The sequence below is a fragment of the Acanthopagrus latus genome, chromosome 5 (genome assembly GCF_904848185.1).
Source record: "Acanthopagrus latus isolate v.2019 chromosome 5, fAcaLat1.1, whole genome shotgun sequence".
In the NCBI taxonomy this organism is placed as follows: Eukaryota; Metazoa; Chordata; class Actinopteri; order Spariformes; family Sparidae; genus Acanthopagrus; species Acanthopagrus latus.
Genome location: NC_051043.1, coordinates 28,859,707 through 28,879,683, shown reverse-complemented (window position 1 = coordinate 28,879,683; position 19,977 = coordinate 28,859,707). Strand labels below are relative to the sequence as shown.

At 42.2% G+C, this 19,977-nt stretch overlaps 1 protein-coding gene across 5 annotated transcripts in view; it reads right to left on the bottom strand.

Moving 5' to 3' along the window:
• The window catches only part of unc5db (unc-5 netrin receptor Db), a 211,371-nt gene that overhangs the window by 67,737 nt on the left and 123,657 nt on the right, over positions 1-19,977 (bottom strand). For all 5 annotated transcript variants that reach the window (XM_037097681.1, XM_037097679.1, XM_037097680.1 and 2 more), the window contains one exon: positions 14,093-14,308. In XM_037097681.1, the coding sequence (XP_036953576.1) occupies positions 14,093-14,308 (216 nt within the window). The remainder of the gene's footprint in view (positions 1-14,092; positions 14,309-19,977) is intronic.

Sequence of the window (19,977 nt, the reverse complement as noted above, 5' to 3'; positions counted from 1 at the left end):
TCGGCCAGCGAATCACATTCTGTTTGTTTATGTTCTTATCAGCGAGTTTTACAGCGTCATCTCCTTTTTTAAGTCCTTACAGGAGCCGTGCAGATCCCTTTACTGATACATACCACCGTTAAAAGGACAGATGCTCGTATCTTTACTCGCAGCGATGTTCTGCTGCGTCTGCATGCTAATAAAGCTGAAATCACATCGCTGTATTCATCAAGAGCTTGACACGTCGCCACAGGTTGTGTTTTCTGGAATGTTTTCGATAATCTAAATGATAAAATACACTTCATATCTGCAGCGCTCCGGTTGTGTTACCTCGCTCACCTTTACAATATCTACATTGTTCTACATGTCGAGGTTAAATTCACATCATTTCTGTGCATTGGTGTCAAAAAGGTGATTGGTAGATGTTAATCTGCAGCTGAAAGCAGCCTGACAGCTGTAATGACTGTAATGGTTGCAGTGTGAGTGTCTGACAGGGTGGCAGCAGCAGCAGAGCTAGTTACCACTTAACTGGGTTTTAAAGCCAGACATTAAGGGGGTGCACTGGATCAAATATTAACTGTGCAGTTCAAGGAAAGAAGAGTGATTTGCTGTGAAAATGTGTAACACAAATATTTTAACCTTTTTAAAGGTGATGGTAATATCAAATGTTGAATATGATATCTGTAAGGGACAATGTCCCGCGAGGTCCATTACCAGGATTTAATGAACGATGTGGAGGCTGGAAGCGTCTGACACACAGTCCATGAGTTTGTGACATTCTCCCTCACATACACTATTCCATATATTCATTATATTTAATATCCCGTTCACACCACAGTCACTCGCCAAAGGGAAAAAGAAAAAACGAAACATATATTTTAACGTTGTTTTTCACAAGCAGTGACTCTGTTTCCGTGGCAACACCTGCCACCTTTCTAGCTTCAAACAGTGCACTGGAGACCTCCTCTGAGAACAGCTCGTTTATTTAGTTATAGGAAAAATGAATATTTCTGAGGTTGTTCAATCATATTGTAAATTTTAAAATTCCTCCGTTCTCCAGTTTTTGATATTTTGATCGTAAAATGCCTCTGAGACAAAGGCTAATAATAACCAATGATCGTTGTGTTTTATTTGTTTGCCCATGTGCTTGCCAGCTTGCTTGTGTGCCGCCCACATGCTGTCAGAGCCACAGGAGAACATTTTAAGCGAAACCGACGACACCACACTTAAGATCTCAGAACAACATTAGCACATTAGCGTCTTCCTCCATCAGGGTTTCATCAGTCCACCTCAGCCCACCAAGTAAGAGAGAGACTAGTTTCCACACACACACACACACACACACACACACACACACACACACACACACACACTGGACCTAATGCTGACAGAAGAGTCCTGCAGGTACTGTTCTGAAAACTCTCCCTGCTGCTCAGTAACTGGAGCACTTATAGTGCCGAGGCTTTGTTCAAAATGAATCCCTAAATTAGCCGCCATTTCACTCTGCCCACATTCATATTGCATACCAGCAAAACTGGCTCTGCACAGAGAGTTCATGCACACAGACACACACACACACATACGAGCATGTGCATAGAGCCATTAGAGTCTTTTCCACCTATATTTTTGGGGAAGGATATTTAATAGCACATCATTTTTTTCTATCCCCTACCAGAAAAGAGAAACTTTTATCTCCCAGGTCCATTAGGCCCTGTGCCCACTTCTTGGCTGTGTAAGCGGAGACAGTCCCAACCCACAGCCGTGTCTCCTTGAAATGATACCCAATTTCAAGCCTGCAAAACATGAAATCAAGCCTGACGAACCCAAACCATACCGCTAACAACCAACACATCTTGCAATGTTATGAGACGGCGAGAACAGACGTGGCACTATCCAGCGACGGTGGGAAACAGCAGCAATTAGAACTATGGTGTCTCATAAACAAAGAACAAGGAGGAGTTGTTTTGTGCCTCCTTGTCTCCGTCTGGCAGGGAGCTAAACGCAGATTGATACATCAAGTCGGCCCCCTCAAGTGAAAAGTCATCACTGGCTTCAGTGTTTCAGTGTAACTGGATATGGCACGAGTGTTTTGCAGGGAGAAGGAGACAGAGAGACGGTGCTCAGTTTATTTCTCCCCATTCATCCCTATTTCGTTTCTGCTTCAGGTAGCATCTATAAAACGAGTTTCAGACTGCACCATATTGAGCACATTAATTCTAATCACTGGAACTACTCTCCTTTGTGTTTTAGAGCAGAATTTGTCTAAATTATACCTGTATTAGCTTCATTATCTCCACAAGTGCGAGTCATTTTGTTGTTGTACTGTGGTGCAGGACTGCAACATGAGCAGAGAGGAAAGCAGTGAACTTATTCTGTGTACCGGGTCCAGCAGCAGTCTTGGTTCAGTGCCTGCCGGGGACGTTCGTGGTATGTTGCCTCCTCCTCGCTATCCCCATGTCACCTATCGAATAAGAAAAGTGACCCTTCAAGTCCTGAATTTTGTCCCGCTGAAATCAAGCTGCACAAAGCAGCTCCTGGAGTCGTCCTGCATCTTGACTTTCTCGAGTAAGTGTCGCGAAACACCTTCCCAAGGGGTCAGAATTGGATATAAAAACACTAGTGCATGCATCGATACTCTTGTGACGGCTCAGGTATTAAAGCTGAACCCGCTGAGTCATCAGCAGCGACAAAAGGCTCCTTTCTCTCTCGTAAAAAAAAAAAAAAAGAAAAGAAAAGAAAAATCAAATCTTTACAGCCTATAGTCCTCAGCCCTGGCAGCAAACATGCGGTAAGGCTAAATAAAATCATCGCGAGGAAAAAGAGAAGTTATAACCCTCTCCTTTCCCCCAAGGAGTATATAGTGGTGGCGAGAGGGTGTGTGTGTGTGTATGTGTGTGTGCGAGGTGTATTGTCCGGGCCACGTTCGGTTAACAACCCCATTAACTGGCTCACAAAGCAACCCCGTGGCAACAATAACATCAATCCTGGCTTTAGAGGCCATTATGTTTCAGCACACCGCGCTGGAAAAAGTGAGGCGAGGTGAGGCTGCAGCAGTGGAGTGGCTAGAAAGGTGGGAAGGTGTCACCGAGCTCAACCACCCTGCGTCCAGCCGGCAACCCCACCCGACCACACACACACACACACACACACCGACAAGGCTCCAACATGCCCCCCTAAGCTGCTTGGCAGGTGTGGACTGAGGACATTTATCTGCTTTAGTCAGGCCTTCACAGTCCACGCACACTTGCACACAGTTGTGTTTCAATCACTTCTGGGGATGTTACATAGACTTACATTCATTTCCGAGAGCCTTACCCTAACCATGACCACCACTCGCCTAACCCAAACCCTTTACCTTAGCCTTAACTAAAACCTAACTTCACCCAAACCTTAAACCAAGTCTTCACCCTTAAGTTTTTTGATTCATGTTTTGGGGACTAACATTTTGTCCCCATAGCGAAGGCAGGACCCCACAGTGTGAGGGAGTCATTGGATTTATGTCCCCACAACGTGAGTAATACAAGTCCACACCCTCGCATCACACCACACACATGCACACACACCTTATGTCCAAGCTCTGTCACATTATGTACACATACGTACATGGAAAACCCATACAGACAGCACAGATAACATATTCTACACAGATGGCTGCGCTACACACATAATGTAACTATCATACAAACACACTCCCCACGTAACAATATGTACGCACAGATAAATACTCACCACCCACGGCCAACACACACACACACACACACACACACACACACACACACACACACACACACACAGCGTGAAACGTCTTCTGCAGTGTTCGAAGGCGAGAGCTTTGTCTGCTTGCTGCTCACCGATGATAACATTCACACTGCACAGATGTGGAAAAGAAAGGTCAATGATCCCCCCACACACTGCCATTCTGCTCCATGGGTGAACTACTGAACACCAGGATTCTATATGAAAACATGTTTGTGTGCAACTCCAAGTGCTTAATAGCCGGATTCCTCCAAGGGAGGCTTAACTGCCTCAATTAAAATCACATAAAGGAGAACGCGCTGGTCCCAACAGCATAAGCACGTCTTCTCTTTTAGAACAAACAAGGATAAAGAGTTTCCCCTGATAGAGTCAGGTGGATGCTGCTTTTCTCACACACTCCCGGGATGGAGGCAGTAATCACGATTAGGGAAGTGCCGAGAGAGGCACCGCAGATGAGTGACGGCTCCCCCCTGCTGTCCCCGGCATATGGGTGGGAGGAGACCGGAGCACCCAGGGCCCAGAGGATCAGTCAGCTCTCCCAGCGGGCGCCCCGCTGAGCGTCTCCCAGATTTGGTCGAGACAGGGGGAGGTTTTCATGGCAACTGTGCGAGGAAGTGCTGAGGGTTTTCTTCACAATAGGAAATAGGACAGCGCTTACTTGAGGGGATGGAGTTTAGGAAAATCCACCTAGACTCAGCTTTATCTCCTGAGGCTGTCAGGAATCAATCACGGTGGCTTAATCATGTGGACGTCTTGGTCTGCATTACAGCAAGTAGCACTAAACAGAGGTGTGTGAAGATAGGAGGTCGATACAGAAGAACTTTGGTTAAAAATGTGCAAAAATGAACAACAGTTATCAACAGAATATGTATAAATAGCAGGTTTGACCAGGGTAGAAACTAAAAACTCACCTGGTCACCTGGTTGCTTATTACCTTACCACATGCATGGACTCTAATTATTTACTCATAAATGCCCTTAAACACACAAACTAAATGGTTAAATAGTTATTGAAGATTCATTTAGTTGGTTTATAAAGAAAGTCGGTGACATGATCTTTCTTTTCCTTGCGATTTCTTTGTCCTTTTAGCAAATGACCATGAACCTCCCAAGATCAACATTTAACTTCTTCCCTTTTCTGTCATTGCTGGTCCATCCTGCCCTGCTTGCTGTACCACAGTATTGACTTACTCATACCCATTGAAAATAAATGGGTGCACTGTTCTTCACCATACAGTGACACGAAAATTAGCTTCATGTTTAATTTGAAATCTCCTCCATCCACATTCAAAACGTTGTTGTGTCCAGGTTTTTAGCAGTAGATACAGGAACTGTAGATTGAGCCTGCCTATATTCTGTATGTTCTCCTACAGGTTTTCATTCTTGTGATCATCACACTTGAACTCCCCAGTGTTTGACAGACTAATGAAATTCTGTGGCTGCAGCTCCTTATGGCAGGGTGAGGCAGATTCCATTACAGGCTTTACAGACTGACACCTCAAACACTGTTGAGTCAAATCCTAATCCCATATTGGTCTCAGCCTTGGTAATATTCTTTTCATATAGCTCCCCTCATATTTCTTCTGCACTCATGTCTCAGATAGATATCAGGAGAGTTATTAGTGGAGCAGAAGGCTCGGAAGATAGTTGTAAAAAATTAGACAGCAGTCCAAGCTTATCCAAGCTTCTATAGAAGGATTCACTCAACTAATGTGTCCAAACAGCCGTCTGATGAACTGACTGGCATCATATGCATCATAATTACTCTGAATATGATTTTAATGAAAGCAGCTGTCACTGTATTTATTCAGCAAATGATTGAGAAAGCGCTGAAAAGTTAGAAAACTTCAAAAACATCAGAGGTTTTTTAAAACTGGGAATGCTCTGCTGTTCCTCAGAGAGGGCTGATTGTCACATTTTATGCAGTTTGAAAACATGAAAGGAATCTGAATTCAATATTCTAATCGAGTGAAACAAAAATACTGGATTACAGCCCAAACATATCGAGGACCATGGCTGGATTTACATACTGGGTGGTCCAGCTGCATAAACTTGTTGTTGTGCCACTACTGACTCCTGCTTCACATGGACGTCTGAATATTTTCCCCGAGACATCAAACAAACCGACCAGTACCTGAAATAATACGACCCCGGTCTGGTTTCATTGTGTGTTTTTGTTTTAGCAATGCTACTGGTTTGGTGCTACTGCTGTGGCATTATCAATAGTAGAGCTGCAACGATTAATTGATTAGTATTCAAGTGGTTGTGGATCTTTTAATTGGTTTAATTGTTCTGAAGTCTCTGATTCCAACTTCTTTAATGTGAATATTTTCTGGTTCCTCTCCTCCTCCATGACTGTGATCAAAACATTTGATTGCATCATTGTTATCCACCCTTATCTAACATTTCATAGACCAAATTAACTACTTGGATTAAATGACTAACTAATGGATTCATCAACAAAATAATCAATGTATTTGTCAGAAATAAAATAATCAATATTTGCAGGGTTGGTCCAACACTTTGGTCCAAACTGAAAGATCACAAATCGCCAAAAATGTCCAAATTTGATGGATTGCTTTGGATTTGTGGATAGACAATAATGAATATTATCAACTTTGATAATCCTGTGACTGTCAGTGACAACATAGTGGACATATTGAGCAGATATTTTATAATGTTCAAACATGCACTGCGTTTTTTTTTTTTAAATCACTACACGAAATATTCACAGTCTTTCACAGATATAAAACTGTGAACTTCAAGCCTGCATAAAACCTGGAACCTCATCTAATTTTTGCCATCGCCTGCCAGCTCCTGCAGTTCAGTCAGTATGCCTGAGTTAGCATGAACAAAGGTGGATGAAACCTCTTAATAACAAGAAGGCATTTACTGGCGACTTCATCATGATATTCTCATAATTGCATTGAGCTGCATCAAGTATTGCTGTGCATGCAGTCCGTGAGAATAAAGGAAATTATCTTGATTACCATTTCTGTTCTCTGCATATCTCATCCTAATCATCTCTCTGCATTGTTAAGCTGCTGTAATATGTTCAAATGACCTGATGAGAAATTCATCGCTGGGAAAGAGTCCAACTACATTTTCCTCTATGCTTCATCCAGCTCTGAAGTCCAGAGTTAAGTGTTGAAATTCAGTTTATTTATAAGATTGGCGAGAACATCAGTCCCGTCTTAAAGGATGAAATCCTCTTTCCTCTCATTTTTTACACATCCTGTGTATCATCGGTTTGAGAAGTACATTCCTGAGGTAGTTTGCAATAATTTGTCTTCGGCGTCCCCATTTCTCCTCAACCTGTCTCATCTACTTCTACTTTATTTCCACCACTATTTCCCAGAATGCCTTTCAACAAGGGGTGTGAGCCTTGCCTTCAATCTCTCAGGGGTTTCTGAGCAAATAAATATATTGTTGCTCACGACCCAACCACTGTGAACACTGGGGTGTGTCTGCAACCTGGCCCTTGCACGAAATGTCAATTGCCTTGTAGCTGCATTGCATTCTGGTCCAGTGGGGCTACTGTGGGTGGAAGAAAAAGGTATCTTTTTTTCTCTTCTGTGATGGATTTCTTGCTGTATGATTGTTGAATGTTGGTCTAAAATGGTGAGTCTGGACACAAGGTGTCAAGAGATTCACACTAAAACCTGAAGTCAACAAACACAAGCAGAATTGACACGGTGGGTGTTTATTTTCTTGCTAAAGAAGCTTGCTAAAATTTAATCTGCAGCTGCTGACAGTGTTTTTTTTATAGATGGGACAAGAATAATCTATAAAAAATGCAATCAATATCCATGCACACACTTTGCAGGATTGCCTGTCCTCTGGTGCTGTGCAGCACACGGTGCACAGTCCGTCTGCAGCTGGAACTCAAGGGCATTGTCAGCTTTATCAGTGCCCAGTGATTCATCAGGGTAGTTGGTAAATAAGAGATGCTATCAGGTGCTCCTGGTGGCATTGAGGACCCATGTCCTAATCAATAACATTCCAATTCTTCACTGATCTTCTTCTCTGATTAGCCGTACTAATCCAATACACAATGTTGCTGTCTATTACTGAGCGAGGACAAAGCCTTCCCGTGAAGACCGCCCTTATCTGTGGTGGAGTTTACTACTGATATGAGGCAGGCTTGTGCCAGGGGCGGTGGCGAGATCATCCTCGGGCTCTTCTAATTGCTAATCCACTTGGACCAGCAGATAGAAAGGAGATTTCACTTGGCCTGGCAGCGCCACAGGCACTTAAGTGCAGTGATTGTTCTGAGTTTATGTAAAATGGCTCAGAATTTTTTCAACTCCCTAAAATAGAGAACGGGAGACATCGGAGTGGCACAGATAATGAACAGGTTAGGAGAAGGAAGGGCGGGTGGGCTGTCAGTCAGCAAAGAGCGGCGATGGCAGCAGGCACGTACTGATATGGGAATGCTGATGAACAAGCCGAGCCTAATTTGACTTAATGAATATGAAATATGCATCAAATTTCCCTTTCAAAATGATCTGCGAAGAGCATAACGGATGGAAGGAGGAAATTAATCTGCATTAACTAGTCAGTGTTAAGCTTCTAGAGACTGATTATGGAATGGAAGTGATTTTCAAATGGTCATGTTACACACATTAGTGCACAGATTTCTGAATATTACAGCCCACACTGTAGGTAAAGGATATAAGTGTGAGTTTGTCATTTGTCATGCTTCAGCACAACACAATTTGGATAACTGCAGTAGCTGAACTGTCATTACTAGAGTTGTAACGTACACAAGTCACGGTTCGGTCCACGGTTACAGCGGGAAATAAAAACAAAAGCATCCCTGAATGTTTCTTTTTTCTATATTTTGATCAGATTTTAGTGTCAGAGACAGACAATATCCTCTTTGCTGTGGCAGGAGGTAGCATTTTGGTATTTCATGATAAATATAAGGAACATTTCAAACTACTGAGCAGTGCACTTCATGAACATTAAACAAACACTTTCCCAGAAGGACAATAGGTCACAATAAGCTATAAAAACATCAGAAAAATAATATAACTTCCACCTTAGCTACACTTAAACAATCAAAGCACCAAAAAGTTGTGGATTACACTGTAGTAAGTGATAAAATAAGTGTGTTCGATGGGTTTCAATCCAAATATCACACATCCTTGGAGCAAGACCAGGTACAGAAACTTTTTCAAGAAAACTGGCACATGAGGCAAACTGACAAACTCGGTTTTACAAACAGTCTTACAAGACCCTGAACCCAAACTGCTCTGTGGCCAGCAGATCAGTGTGTGAAACTGAATGGCTGAATGTTTGCACAAAGGTAGCCAAAAGGTTATCACAGTAGCATCTTGACTGAGAGATCAGGTGTGAGGGTGAATACTGGAGGGAAACTGAGGATGCGGAGGAATCGTCATTAATCACAACATCTCCTGGAGCATGGAAACGGGAACATCAACAGGAACGTCCTCATGTAAACAACTCAGACGTATCATCTGCAATGCTCCTCAGATCTACAAAGTGTTTTTAGTGTCTTTGAGTTCCTTGTTTTGGTTTTCCTGGTTGTTACTCTTTGGTTTCAGTGTCACCGCTCTCGTCGGAGTCAAATCCAATTTTCGAACTGTAGGAGAAGAAAAATGTCCGTGTTCTTTTATACGGTTATTTTTCTCAAGGTTCAATAGTTTCACTTAAAATCTAGAGCCAGGAATTTCATATTTTACATTGATTGATTTTAACACAATGGCTGCATGTTGTAGCCTCGAGGCAAAGCAGGCTTTTGGTGTAGTTTCTCACTCTTATCTGTCAAAGACACCGATTAGCTTCCCCGCCCGCCCCTGCCGGATGCTGGATGTTGATGTGGCATATGAGGTGAGCTGGCAAATACCACCAAGTGAACTTTCCCTCGTTCTTTCCCCCATGCACACAGAACAGCAAACAATTGAAGTTCAAAATTTCATTTTGCCATTATCAAGCTTACAACAATTTCACAGCACAGCAATCACACTATAATGAACTTCCAGAAGCAATTAAAGCCTCTTTCCTGTGGAGGGACCTTCATGAATACAAGAAAGACGGCTTTCTCACAGCCTCTAATCACAGAGCATTTCCAGCCGAGGTGTCACATTGGCTTTGTCGTTTGCCAGAAAATCCCTTCAGGAGGCCTCAGTCAAGTCCTCTAATCAACACGCTTCCACCTGATGAAAACTAATGGGACTTAATTTGTATGGCACGCCACAGCTTCCCTCATGCTTCAAATCATCACATCGACCTGGAACTCAAATCTGAATTAGCTGAACATGGATGTAGACCTAGTGCTAGTGGAGTATTCAAGCATTACTTCAAGATTTCCAGCTGTGAAAGTCTGATGATCCACATATCTCCTCATTGATTAGCCTAAGTCATGGTCTATACACGGAGTAACTCAGTGCCTACTCGAGGTAATTTGAGAAACATGAAAACAAAAATAAACACAATGAAACCGAGGCTTTCAAATCATTAAAATAATTCTAACAAGGAAGTGCAAATTAGGCTTTAAAACCATGATTAAAAACACTACAAAGGCATTTAGGACTGAATCTGATTTATTGAAGCTTTCTCCAAAACCTTTAATTTCCAGAGCACAACATCTAATTTGCCTAATCAGAGGAAGCAAAGGCCAATAAAGCAGGTGTTCTTCTAAGATGGATACAGAGCGAGACAGTCATGTTCAAGCCGACTTGGTTTCTGCTTACATATCAATACAAGATGATAAAGAGCCAAAAGTGTCACACGTCCACAAATGTGGGGAACTCCAAAGATAAACACATTAAACGGGGGCATATTGACTTACTGACTGACGTATGTGTAAAGCGCCCTTAACACTGGATCCTACATTTCCCATAATGCAACTGGGTTGCAACCTTCATGCCTGGTTAACACCCATGCTTTTAAAAGTCTCCATAAAATGACTTACAGAACGGTAGTTGCTTCACCAGAATTGTGTGTTTCCTGTAGCCTAAAGCCACAAAATGTACATTACTACTCATCCTACCCTCCTCGGCTCTCCACGGACTGGCAGCTCCTAGCAAACGCGGTCTGACCAGGATTGAAAAACACAGCTTCCAAGAAAACAGAGGCTAGTTTGACAAAGGGAATACAGTACTGAGGTGGTCGTCTTGCAACCCAGAGCTGAGTCAGCAAGGACTTCTTACCAGACAACAATCTAATGATTTTCCAGGAAGTTACAAACTCTGAAATAGCATTAAAAATATCCTCAAAGAGACTTGTTTTGAAAAAATGTTGTTTGGAAGGCAAAGACCATCATACTTTATCTAGTTAGTGTGGTACAGCTTTCATTTTCTTTCCATCTCAAAGTTAGGTACAAAGTATTGCACCAGAAAGCCTTTCCTTTTGTTTGGGAACGATCACAGCCATCTCTGTCAGAAACCAACACTGATCGGTGGAATGAAAACCAGCAACAATCAGCGGCCTCTCCAGTCTAAAGCCGGGCTCACACCACCAGAATCCTGGGCTGATTTATTCCCCATCCACCCCCGCCTGACAATTGGAGGGGAAATCTGTTCTGGGACCTTGGTCGGCACTGATGTTCGGCACAGATTATCTGGTAATGTGAGGGGTTTACAGATCCAATCTGAAACCCTCCGAACTGCTCGCATATTCATCTGAACCACCCCAAAGAATTCAAATATATCTGATATATTTTATTTAAAATCTGAACGATTGCTTCAGTACTTTCTGAGCTGTATCACATGAACCAGCGAGGGAGACATCCTGCAGCAGCTGAAGGTTTTGCCAAGGAACAGTTAACATCGTAGCCCTCGAGGCTAACGTTAGCTAACATTCTACTGTGGACAGACATTAGAACTGACAGTTCCAATCCACCTCCAGTTGACGTGCAAGAATACAGTTGACAACTTGTGTCAAATTAAAGTTGACAAAAATGACTTGTGCTGTTGTTTCCCTCTGCAGGACAGTCTCAACTCATTTGTTATCCACTCAGAAATGGACCAGCTGGGAGTTGGATACACTTGATTCAAATATTTTTCTTTGTGATGTGACGTGAAATTAGAACCTTCCCTGTCTCTCTCTTTGTCTTTATAAGCCTGTGGACAACTTGTTTAAGCTGTTTAATGCTACTGGACTGTGGATTTACAGCCCAAAGGATGCAACTTTCTGCGTGTTCTCAGGGGCCTCAGCTCAGTGCCTCTCTGCACAACAATAACAAGTCTGAATAACCATGGATGTTTTTTCCGCCTTTCGTTGAACTTTAATTGTGACTAACATAGGCATAAACATTTAATGTAATAAAGAAATACATGAATTTGGAGGGGGGGGGGGCTCCACCTTTAGTAACAAATTTGGCTTTTAACTTCAAGTTACGACCAATATTTTGCAGTAACGTGTATCGCTACCATCTGGTTTCTCGATGTTCATTCCAAATGAAAAGATAAATTCATTGTACCAGAAGTTAATGAAACTCCACTCTCCACCCACACTAATGAAATTCTTTCGAGGTAAGCTCTTGAAGGTACGGTGAAACGTAGCATATACTCTGCTCTGGTACTGAACTCTAAGGTTGAGGAATTAAATATTCATTGAAGTGTTACTGAAGAGCTTAAATATTCAAATGTGAAATAAACATGGAGTTGTATCAGTATGACCGTATTCTGGCTGCTGTCAAAGAGGAACTGTTGGCTGAATACAATTTCAAAAAAAGTCTGATCCTAACAGAAAAGCATTTGAAAATCAGTCCTGTACATTTCTGTGAGTGACGACTAGTGAAACTTGCTGAAATAGTGCTGAAGTGGCAAAGTATGTCCATCCATCTAGCACTGCAAGGAGCTTAGAATAAGCACATACTGCACATATTGCTCGACCCAGCTATGATTACTGAAGCTGCTCTGCCTTTGTTGGCGTTTCAACTTAAACCAGCTGAGGCCACACTGATATTCTTACTGAAGGTCACCTGAAACCATCTGCATACTGAGAGAAATGCTGCGTTAATGGGAGAAAATCTAATACAAAATGAAAAACCTTTGGCTTTCATATACATATTTAAACTTGTGCTAATATTAATGTATTTTGCTGCTAAATTAAAAGATTACTTCTCACCCTGTTGGTGAGAGTCAGTGTTAGCAGTGAAAACGATGTCTGCACTCGAATAACAACTTCTCACTTGTTTCCTCAGTGCTAAATTTGTCTTACCAGCTGTCATGAACCAACAGTGTCATAAAGTATTTTCCAGGGTTCCCTTTTTTAAAATAAACGAATTTCAGGCATAAAATGACTGACTGCTCGGTGTATTGAGATTTATTCTAGCACATTTCCTGACATGAAAACAAGGGTTTACTTTATGCATCAAGAAGCTGAAAAATTGTTGGTAGTATCAAGAAAACTTTTGAACCAAAGACAAATCAAAAAAGATCTCCTCTGTGCTTCTAGTCCTCCACATTCATGAATTAATAGAACTTTAGATAAAACACACATTTTATCTCAATGATTACAATGTCAGAAAATGAGACTAAATCCATGCCAGTCACTGCAGATCTGCATCAGACACATCAACTGCAATTTAATCAGCCAACCTAAATTTAACCAGCCATGTTGTGAAGAAGTGCAGAGGTTTCTCTGTTTGGTTACCAATGAAAGGATCTCAAAAAGAAAGCAAGAGCTCACCTGACATACTGAGTAAAGATGGGGAGAATTAATATTTATAAGGAGTTTCTACTTCTGCTTGAAGAATAAATGAGCAGATAACAATTAATTATACTATAGATTGTCGGAAAAGGGAAGAAAAATACTCGTACTTGTCAACCTAGTGGTGGTCCTTCATATCATGACGACCAACAGGGGACATTTTTAAGATCCGTTGTCTGACACGCCTTGAATCATGTTTAAATCATGTCTAAAGCCTTCCGGTCCATTTTCAAGTGTGTCTGCAAATTGTATCTCATAAGCAACAGGAGTCGTTGCTGAATGAAATGATGGAGATTTAATTTTTTCCAGAGTGAAAAATGAGGGAACAACATCGAAGTTATTATATAACCATCACTGTCTGCTTTCCTCCAGATATTTAGGCTCAGAATCAACATTTTAGAGTTGTGGAGCTCTTGTGGGTTGAAAGCCTGTACACCCAGAAGTCTGTGTGTGCGATGCTGAGGGAGTAGTTGCGTGTTCAAAAATCACACAGGGAGTTAGTTTTGAGAATTAAACAACAGCCATCTCGGTTCCTGGCGTCCCACACTAGCTGCGACTCCCTCCATTATGAATCATGCCAAATCATCAGCTGACTTCTTAGTTACGCCCTCCATGGCTGAACAACCTTTCCCTGTTACTGGGTGACTGGAAAAGTTCACACAGCTTTATCTTACCGGTGTTGAGGTCCTTATACTCCTGGGAGAAGTGCTCATTCTGGTGAACCCATTCCCCGTTGCATTTGAAGAAGATCTGTAATGCGGGTGCAGCTCGACAGCGTAGCTTAATGGGGTTGCTCTTGACGATGTAGGCGTCCTCCGGCTCCTGGATGAAGTGCGGCAGGGTGCCCTGCACCGAGGGTGGGGCGTCAGGCTGGGCATCCCCCGTGGCACCTGCAAACCAACACCGCTGTTACTTAATCATCCAGCCTCACTTTTAGAAGAGCAATACTGCACCGAACAAAAGCTCCTCTGACAGACAGCTGGATACACAGTTTAGCAGTGACAAACTCTTTGGCTTCACTGACAACAGTATAACAGCAACTGCTTAAGAATTTAAAACGATTGCTTGGTGGACAATGTTTTGAATTCCCCATTCATCAAGAGCTAACGTATTATAGAAAACCAGAGTATAAAGAGAGTACAATTTGTCCTCCATTTGAGGAAAACTGTTCACCACATAGCAATTTGCAGATGAATGAAATCAGAGCGGACCAAGTGGAGAGGAATTAGGTGGGGACTGATTACCCAAATTGTGGTTGTGGAGTCTGAATACATCTTATCACACCCACAGGGCCCAAAATTTCGGTCCATACACAAACAGCCTTTGTGCTGCCGCCAACGTGCCACCATCTTTAATGACGATTCTAAGCAGGTTGCCCCCCCCTTTTTTCTTTTAGTGTGGCGGGTGCCCGACCCAGTTCACAGCTATTGTTCATCATGGCGGCTCATTGATCTGGCCACAGCTTTGGAAACAACAATCTCAGACTGGGTGAGGTCGTTACTTCACATACAGGATTTATTTTTATTTTTTGGTTTTGAAATTAGGTCTCGGCCTCACTCAGCGTCCTGTGGTGACCTCCTCTCTGTACAGCACAGAGCTCTGTGAGCTGGGACAATAAGGAACAAGATGTTTGTGCTCCTGCCATCCCCGGGATCCTTCTCAGAATCACACCTGAGTCCCATCAAGGCAGCTCCAGCTAAGCTATTCAGTGCCGTAAAAGCCCATGAAAGCTATTATGCCCCACATCAAATCCAATTCTGTCCTCTGAAATCGAATCGGCCCTCTCACCACCTCTCTCAATCAATGTTGTCCTTGTTAAATGGGTAAATGAATGGATGCCGGTGTAAAGAGAAGCCACACATAAAACAAACAGGCAGAGGGGTGAATGAATGGAAATAATCTGCTGACATTCCCTTCTGTAGGACAGGTAGATGTCTTCATCATATTGATAAACACGCTTTGTTCGTACTGTGTTTGTCTTTGTGTTCAATAGACGAGAAAGAAAAAAGACAAAGCAGGGCCCTGACGGGGCTGCTGCAGATGTATTCTAATGAAATCCTCCATTAGATGGCATGGTCAAATATATTATACCGTATATCAATGTTTTAATATTCATGGAATGCAGAGAGATTCGCTTTGTGATGTAAAAGCAGGCAAATGACATGGAATTATGGGTAGCGATGAAGAGTGGCAATGTAACCGTGTACCAGGGATGGAAGAGATAAAAAATGTAAATTCACTTTAGTTATGGTAAAAAAAAAGCCTATATTAAAGAAGGCTTAATTTTCCTGGGAGCTGTAGAGTGAAAGTGGAGACTATAGGGAACCAATCTAAATGCTGATGATGTCATTACATTCATTTGATATAATGATACATTATGCAAACCACTCAATTCAAGTCAATATTAACCAATCCTAGTCAAACTATCCTGATAAAAATCCATTCATCTGATGGCTTACATTACATTTGATGTTGTTATACAACCATGAATTGCATGCATGAAGATTTTACTGTTGGTGAGGTGGAATTCTTTGCGACAAGTGGAAGAAATTTGCCTCAACCCTCAAATTATCTTCGATGCAGCCGACAGATCTACAGCCAACTGCGAGTTCATGTCACGCAAGACATTCAAATAAACTAAAACAAAACAAACAACAATGAGAAAAGCACACGGTGTGAGGAGAAATCAATGCGCCGGTGATTTTCTAACTTCTGAAAATCAAAGGCTGCCCTGCAATTTGAGCCAGTGTTCTGCACTCCGAGGGGCGGCAGCATTTCTTTGTCCATACATATCACCTCATGTGGAGGCAAGCCATTATCTGAGCTGCCACTGCCACAAGCTGTCCACACACACAGAGGTGGTCTCCTTCTCCGCTCTATCATGTATAAATTATGCCACCTCAGCGTCAAACAGCCTTTTTTTTCTCTCTCTATTTTACAGGGAACTATTTATTATAACCTGCAGGTAATTATAATTCTCGTGTTTAGGCAAACTGATGGATTTTCATGGTGCTTTGTGGAAGCTGGTGCGACCTGCGCCGTGTCAACATGTATCTGTGGGAGAGCTATTTTCAAAAGAACATCGCTGGTGCCTGTCTGCACACCGTGTCGTGTCTCTGGAAAACTTTGTGAGGTGTTTTTTTTTTTTTTTTTCTAGGTAAAGAGCAAAGTCTCTCTCGCTGAGTGCACATTAATCAGAAAAAAGCAGACAGCTTTTTACATGAGCCGCTTATCCTGCAGCATCTTTAAACAGCAGATTAGAATCTAACCATTTCATGAACAACGCTAAAAAGATGTAGTTTTGCTACATGAATATATAAAAGGAGTACTTAAACGTGATGTAAATAATGGTACATAATGGTTACTATAAACTGTAATACTGTATGATGTTGACAACACAATATGCAGTAAATCAGGAGGATAATATGAAGGTCGATCACATCAGAAGCAAATAAACTAACAACAACGGTTCCTGTTTTTTAAGTTATTATTTTACTGCGTGTTATAATTTCTTATAATCCTCTGTGGATTAGGAGGTTTGTGAGCCTTCAAAATACCAATAAAACTTCATTAGCACCTCAACAGTTCACGTGTCAGAGGTTCACAGATAAATATCCTCTAAAGAAAGATGATGAATTCCAAGATGCATTTAAAAGAGGCAAATATTCTTTATTGTTTCTGAAGGCACCTTTGTATACTAACTGAGCACTATACCATCATGAACGGCCTCCCACACAAAACTGTGGGAGAGAAATTGAAAGTTTATTGCTCCTCACTCCATGAACGTCACGTCTCCACGTTCCGTTTATTACTGACTTATTAAACCGTTGAACCCAAGACGCTCGGACACATCTGTGTTTTTAATGTCTTTCTTTTAACCACGTCTTTGTTATTTGCATATTCTTAGCTTGATGCTCCTAAGTTACAGAGATGAAAACCCTTTCCATCCCAGCACGTGGACGTATGTTCGATGGCGAAGGGTGAGTTCAGCGGGTCAGAGTGGGAAACAGCGGTGAGTAAAGCGGTATGCTAGTGAGCGACTGCTGCCTAAATCTGAGGACACGCTGCCTCAAATTCAGAAACACATAGCTGCCAGTAACCACTCTGATGGACAGCTCTGTGTTATTAATTCTTTTTTTGTGTGCGTCTTTAGCCTGTTAATTACTGATAATGAATGTCAAAAACAGAAGCATGATTGTCGGTGCTGACTACAAGATCAAGAAAACAGCTTTTAATGCTTTCGCAAATTCACACGGAGGCCCGCGAATAAAACAGAAATTATTCAACCAGAGAGAAACACTGCTTCAACATAATTTAAAGCACTCACACATTTAATGGCAGGGGCATGTAATCCTCCTCCATCCAGCACCTTCCCCGGCGCCACTCTAATCAGCTAATTGCCGCTATGATGAATAAAAATAGTACGACTCTGCAGAGCCCAGACCAGCCTTTTCACTTTGCACAACAACTAATGATGAGCCATGTCCTTTTTTTCCTCTCTTAGTGTTCAAACATTCAGCAGATTCAAAGGTAGCAGATAATTGGAACAAGGTGACAATCCACGCTCCATAAACCAGGAGCCGCAACGTTGGCCGCTCCACCCGTGATGGATGCTCATAAATATCAGCCTTAATGAAGGAAATGACTTCGCGCCAATAAGTCACTTATTTCCTCATTATGCTGGTTAATTTTAACACTGCCTCTAAAATGCTCCCTCACCCTACTTGCTGCCAGTCACAGGTTTCCACCTGACTTAACATGAGGCTCAGTGCAGCGGACCTGCAGCTGATAAATACCCTGGGTATCAATCTGCATACAGGGACACAGACGACATGGTGGCGGCACTGTCGGCTCAGGCTGGCTGACAATGCCGGGGAGCCAGGGGACCATGTTGAACAAAAACAGATTCAAATCAACAATCTCTTAGAGACATGCCAGGGTGACGAGCGCTACAACAAGGCCTGTTTGGTTATGCAAGGAAGGACTAAGGCATTACAGGTTTTAATGATGAGTGTACAGTCATGGAGCTTTAAAGGAGCGGCTTTGGACTTTTTGGATTATATTTACTGCAAAACCATTTCTTATGAAACAAGCTCTGCCAGTGGCGTTGCATCCCTCAACACAAGAGAGCTGGACCACAAACAACATATTGAATATTTTTGTGAGGTTGGTGGAGGGGGTAATGAAGTTTCTTCATCCTTGAGCATGAATTTTCTCATCAAGTTGCTATTTCAGAATCTGCCCAATTAGCAAGCTTGGTACCCAGATGAACCTCAGTCAACCTTCCCATTTCCTGTCAAAATCAGAATTCCAGACCAAGCCAGGCTAAAAAAAAGTCAACCAGATTAAAGATGAACCTTAGTTGAAAACATAAAAAAATCTGAAATTATGAGCAGAATGTGAAGAAATAAAAACAGTAACTAATGATTCAGTAATAAGTAACTACTCAGGATCATGTTCCATTTGACTTTAGAGGGCACAAGAAGTGACTAATAGACAAGTAATTGTAACTAATGAGTCTACTGAGTAACTACTTAGTATAATGCTTCACTTGAGAGGCACAGAAAGAGGATCTTTGATTAAAAAATTAGTAATCAATGAGTCCACGTGTGCTACTCAGTATTTTGCTACAGTTTCCTTAAACATACTCAGTTAGCAATGACTATATTTTACATACTGCACCTTTAATGTTTGAACAAAGCTGACTTCAGCCTTTCATACGCATTGTATTGGAGCTGTTACTCCGGGACATCGGGTAGTGTTTCAAAAATCTTTAGTAAATTGCACAGAAATCTGCAGCTGAAAAATATTAGCATGGCGTGAAAAATGGGATTTGGCGAGAGCCCAGCTGAATGTGATTCTGAGACAATTACTCTTTGAAAAGTGAATGATGTCAGAACAAGACTGGTATTGTATTAACCGGCTCTGGCGTGTCTTAACGCCACAACACCATTCTCGCCACTACACTGACAGCTTGCCTCAGCGCCAGCCCTCTGCTAACCCTCTGCTAAAATGGACACTGGAAGTGAAGGTTTCGTGGAAGATCAAGCTGACAGCGCTGTACGCTTCCTTGCCAGGCCTCCTGACTGAATTGGACATGACTATTTCACACGGCCCCTCTACAGCCAAAGTCCTTTTTTTAAAAAAATAAAATAAAATAAAAAAACACACATTCCTTCTTCTCTACATCAGCAGGATCACTCGGGACTTCTCATGGATTTTTTTACCGGAGCCGAGATAGTCTGAGGGCGAGGATGAGGAGCGTCAGCCTCAGCGGTGTGAGTATCGGCTTTACATGGTGAGCACCCTCTCTCAGCCTTTCAGCAGGAGTCCGCCTCATTTGAAAGGCAGAGAGTGGGGAGATGTCAGACTAATCCTTGACACTAAAGGAGAGAGAGTGGCTGAAAAAAAAAAAAAAATGCAGCACACGACAGGACTTGGAAGGCCGCTGAGTGAACTCTCACGGTGTAGGTGCTGGAGACACCAGTCAAAAAATACACACAGCCCCATTTGTTATAATTGTGGGTAAAAAAGAATCACTGACATTTTCCTCTCACGC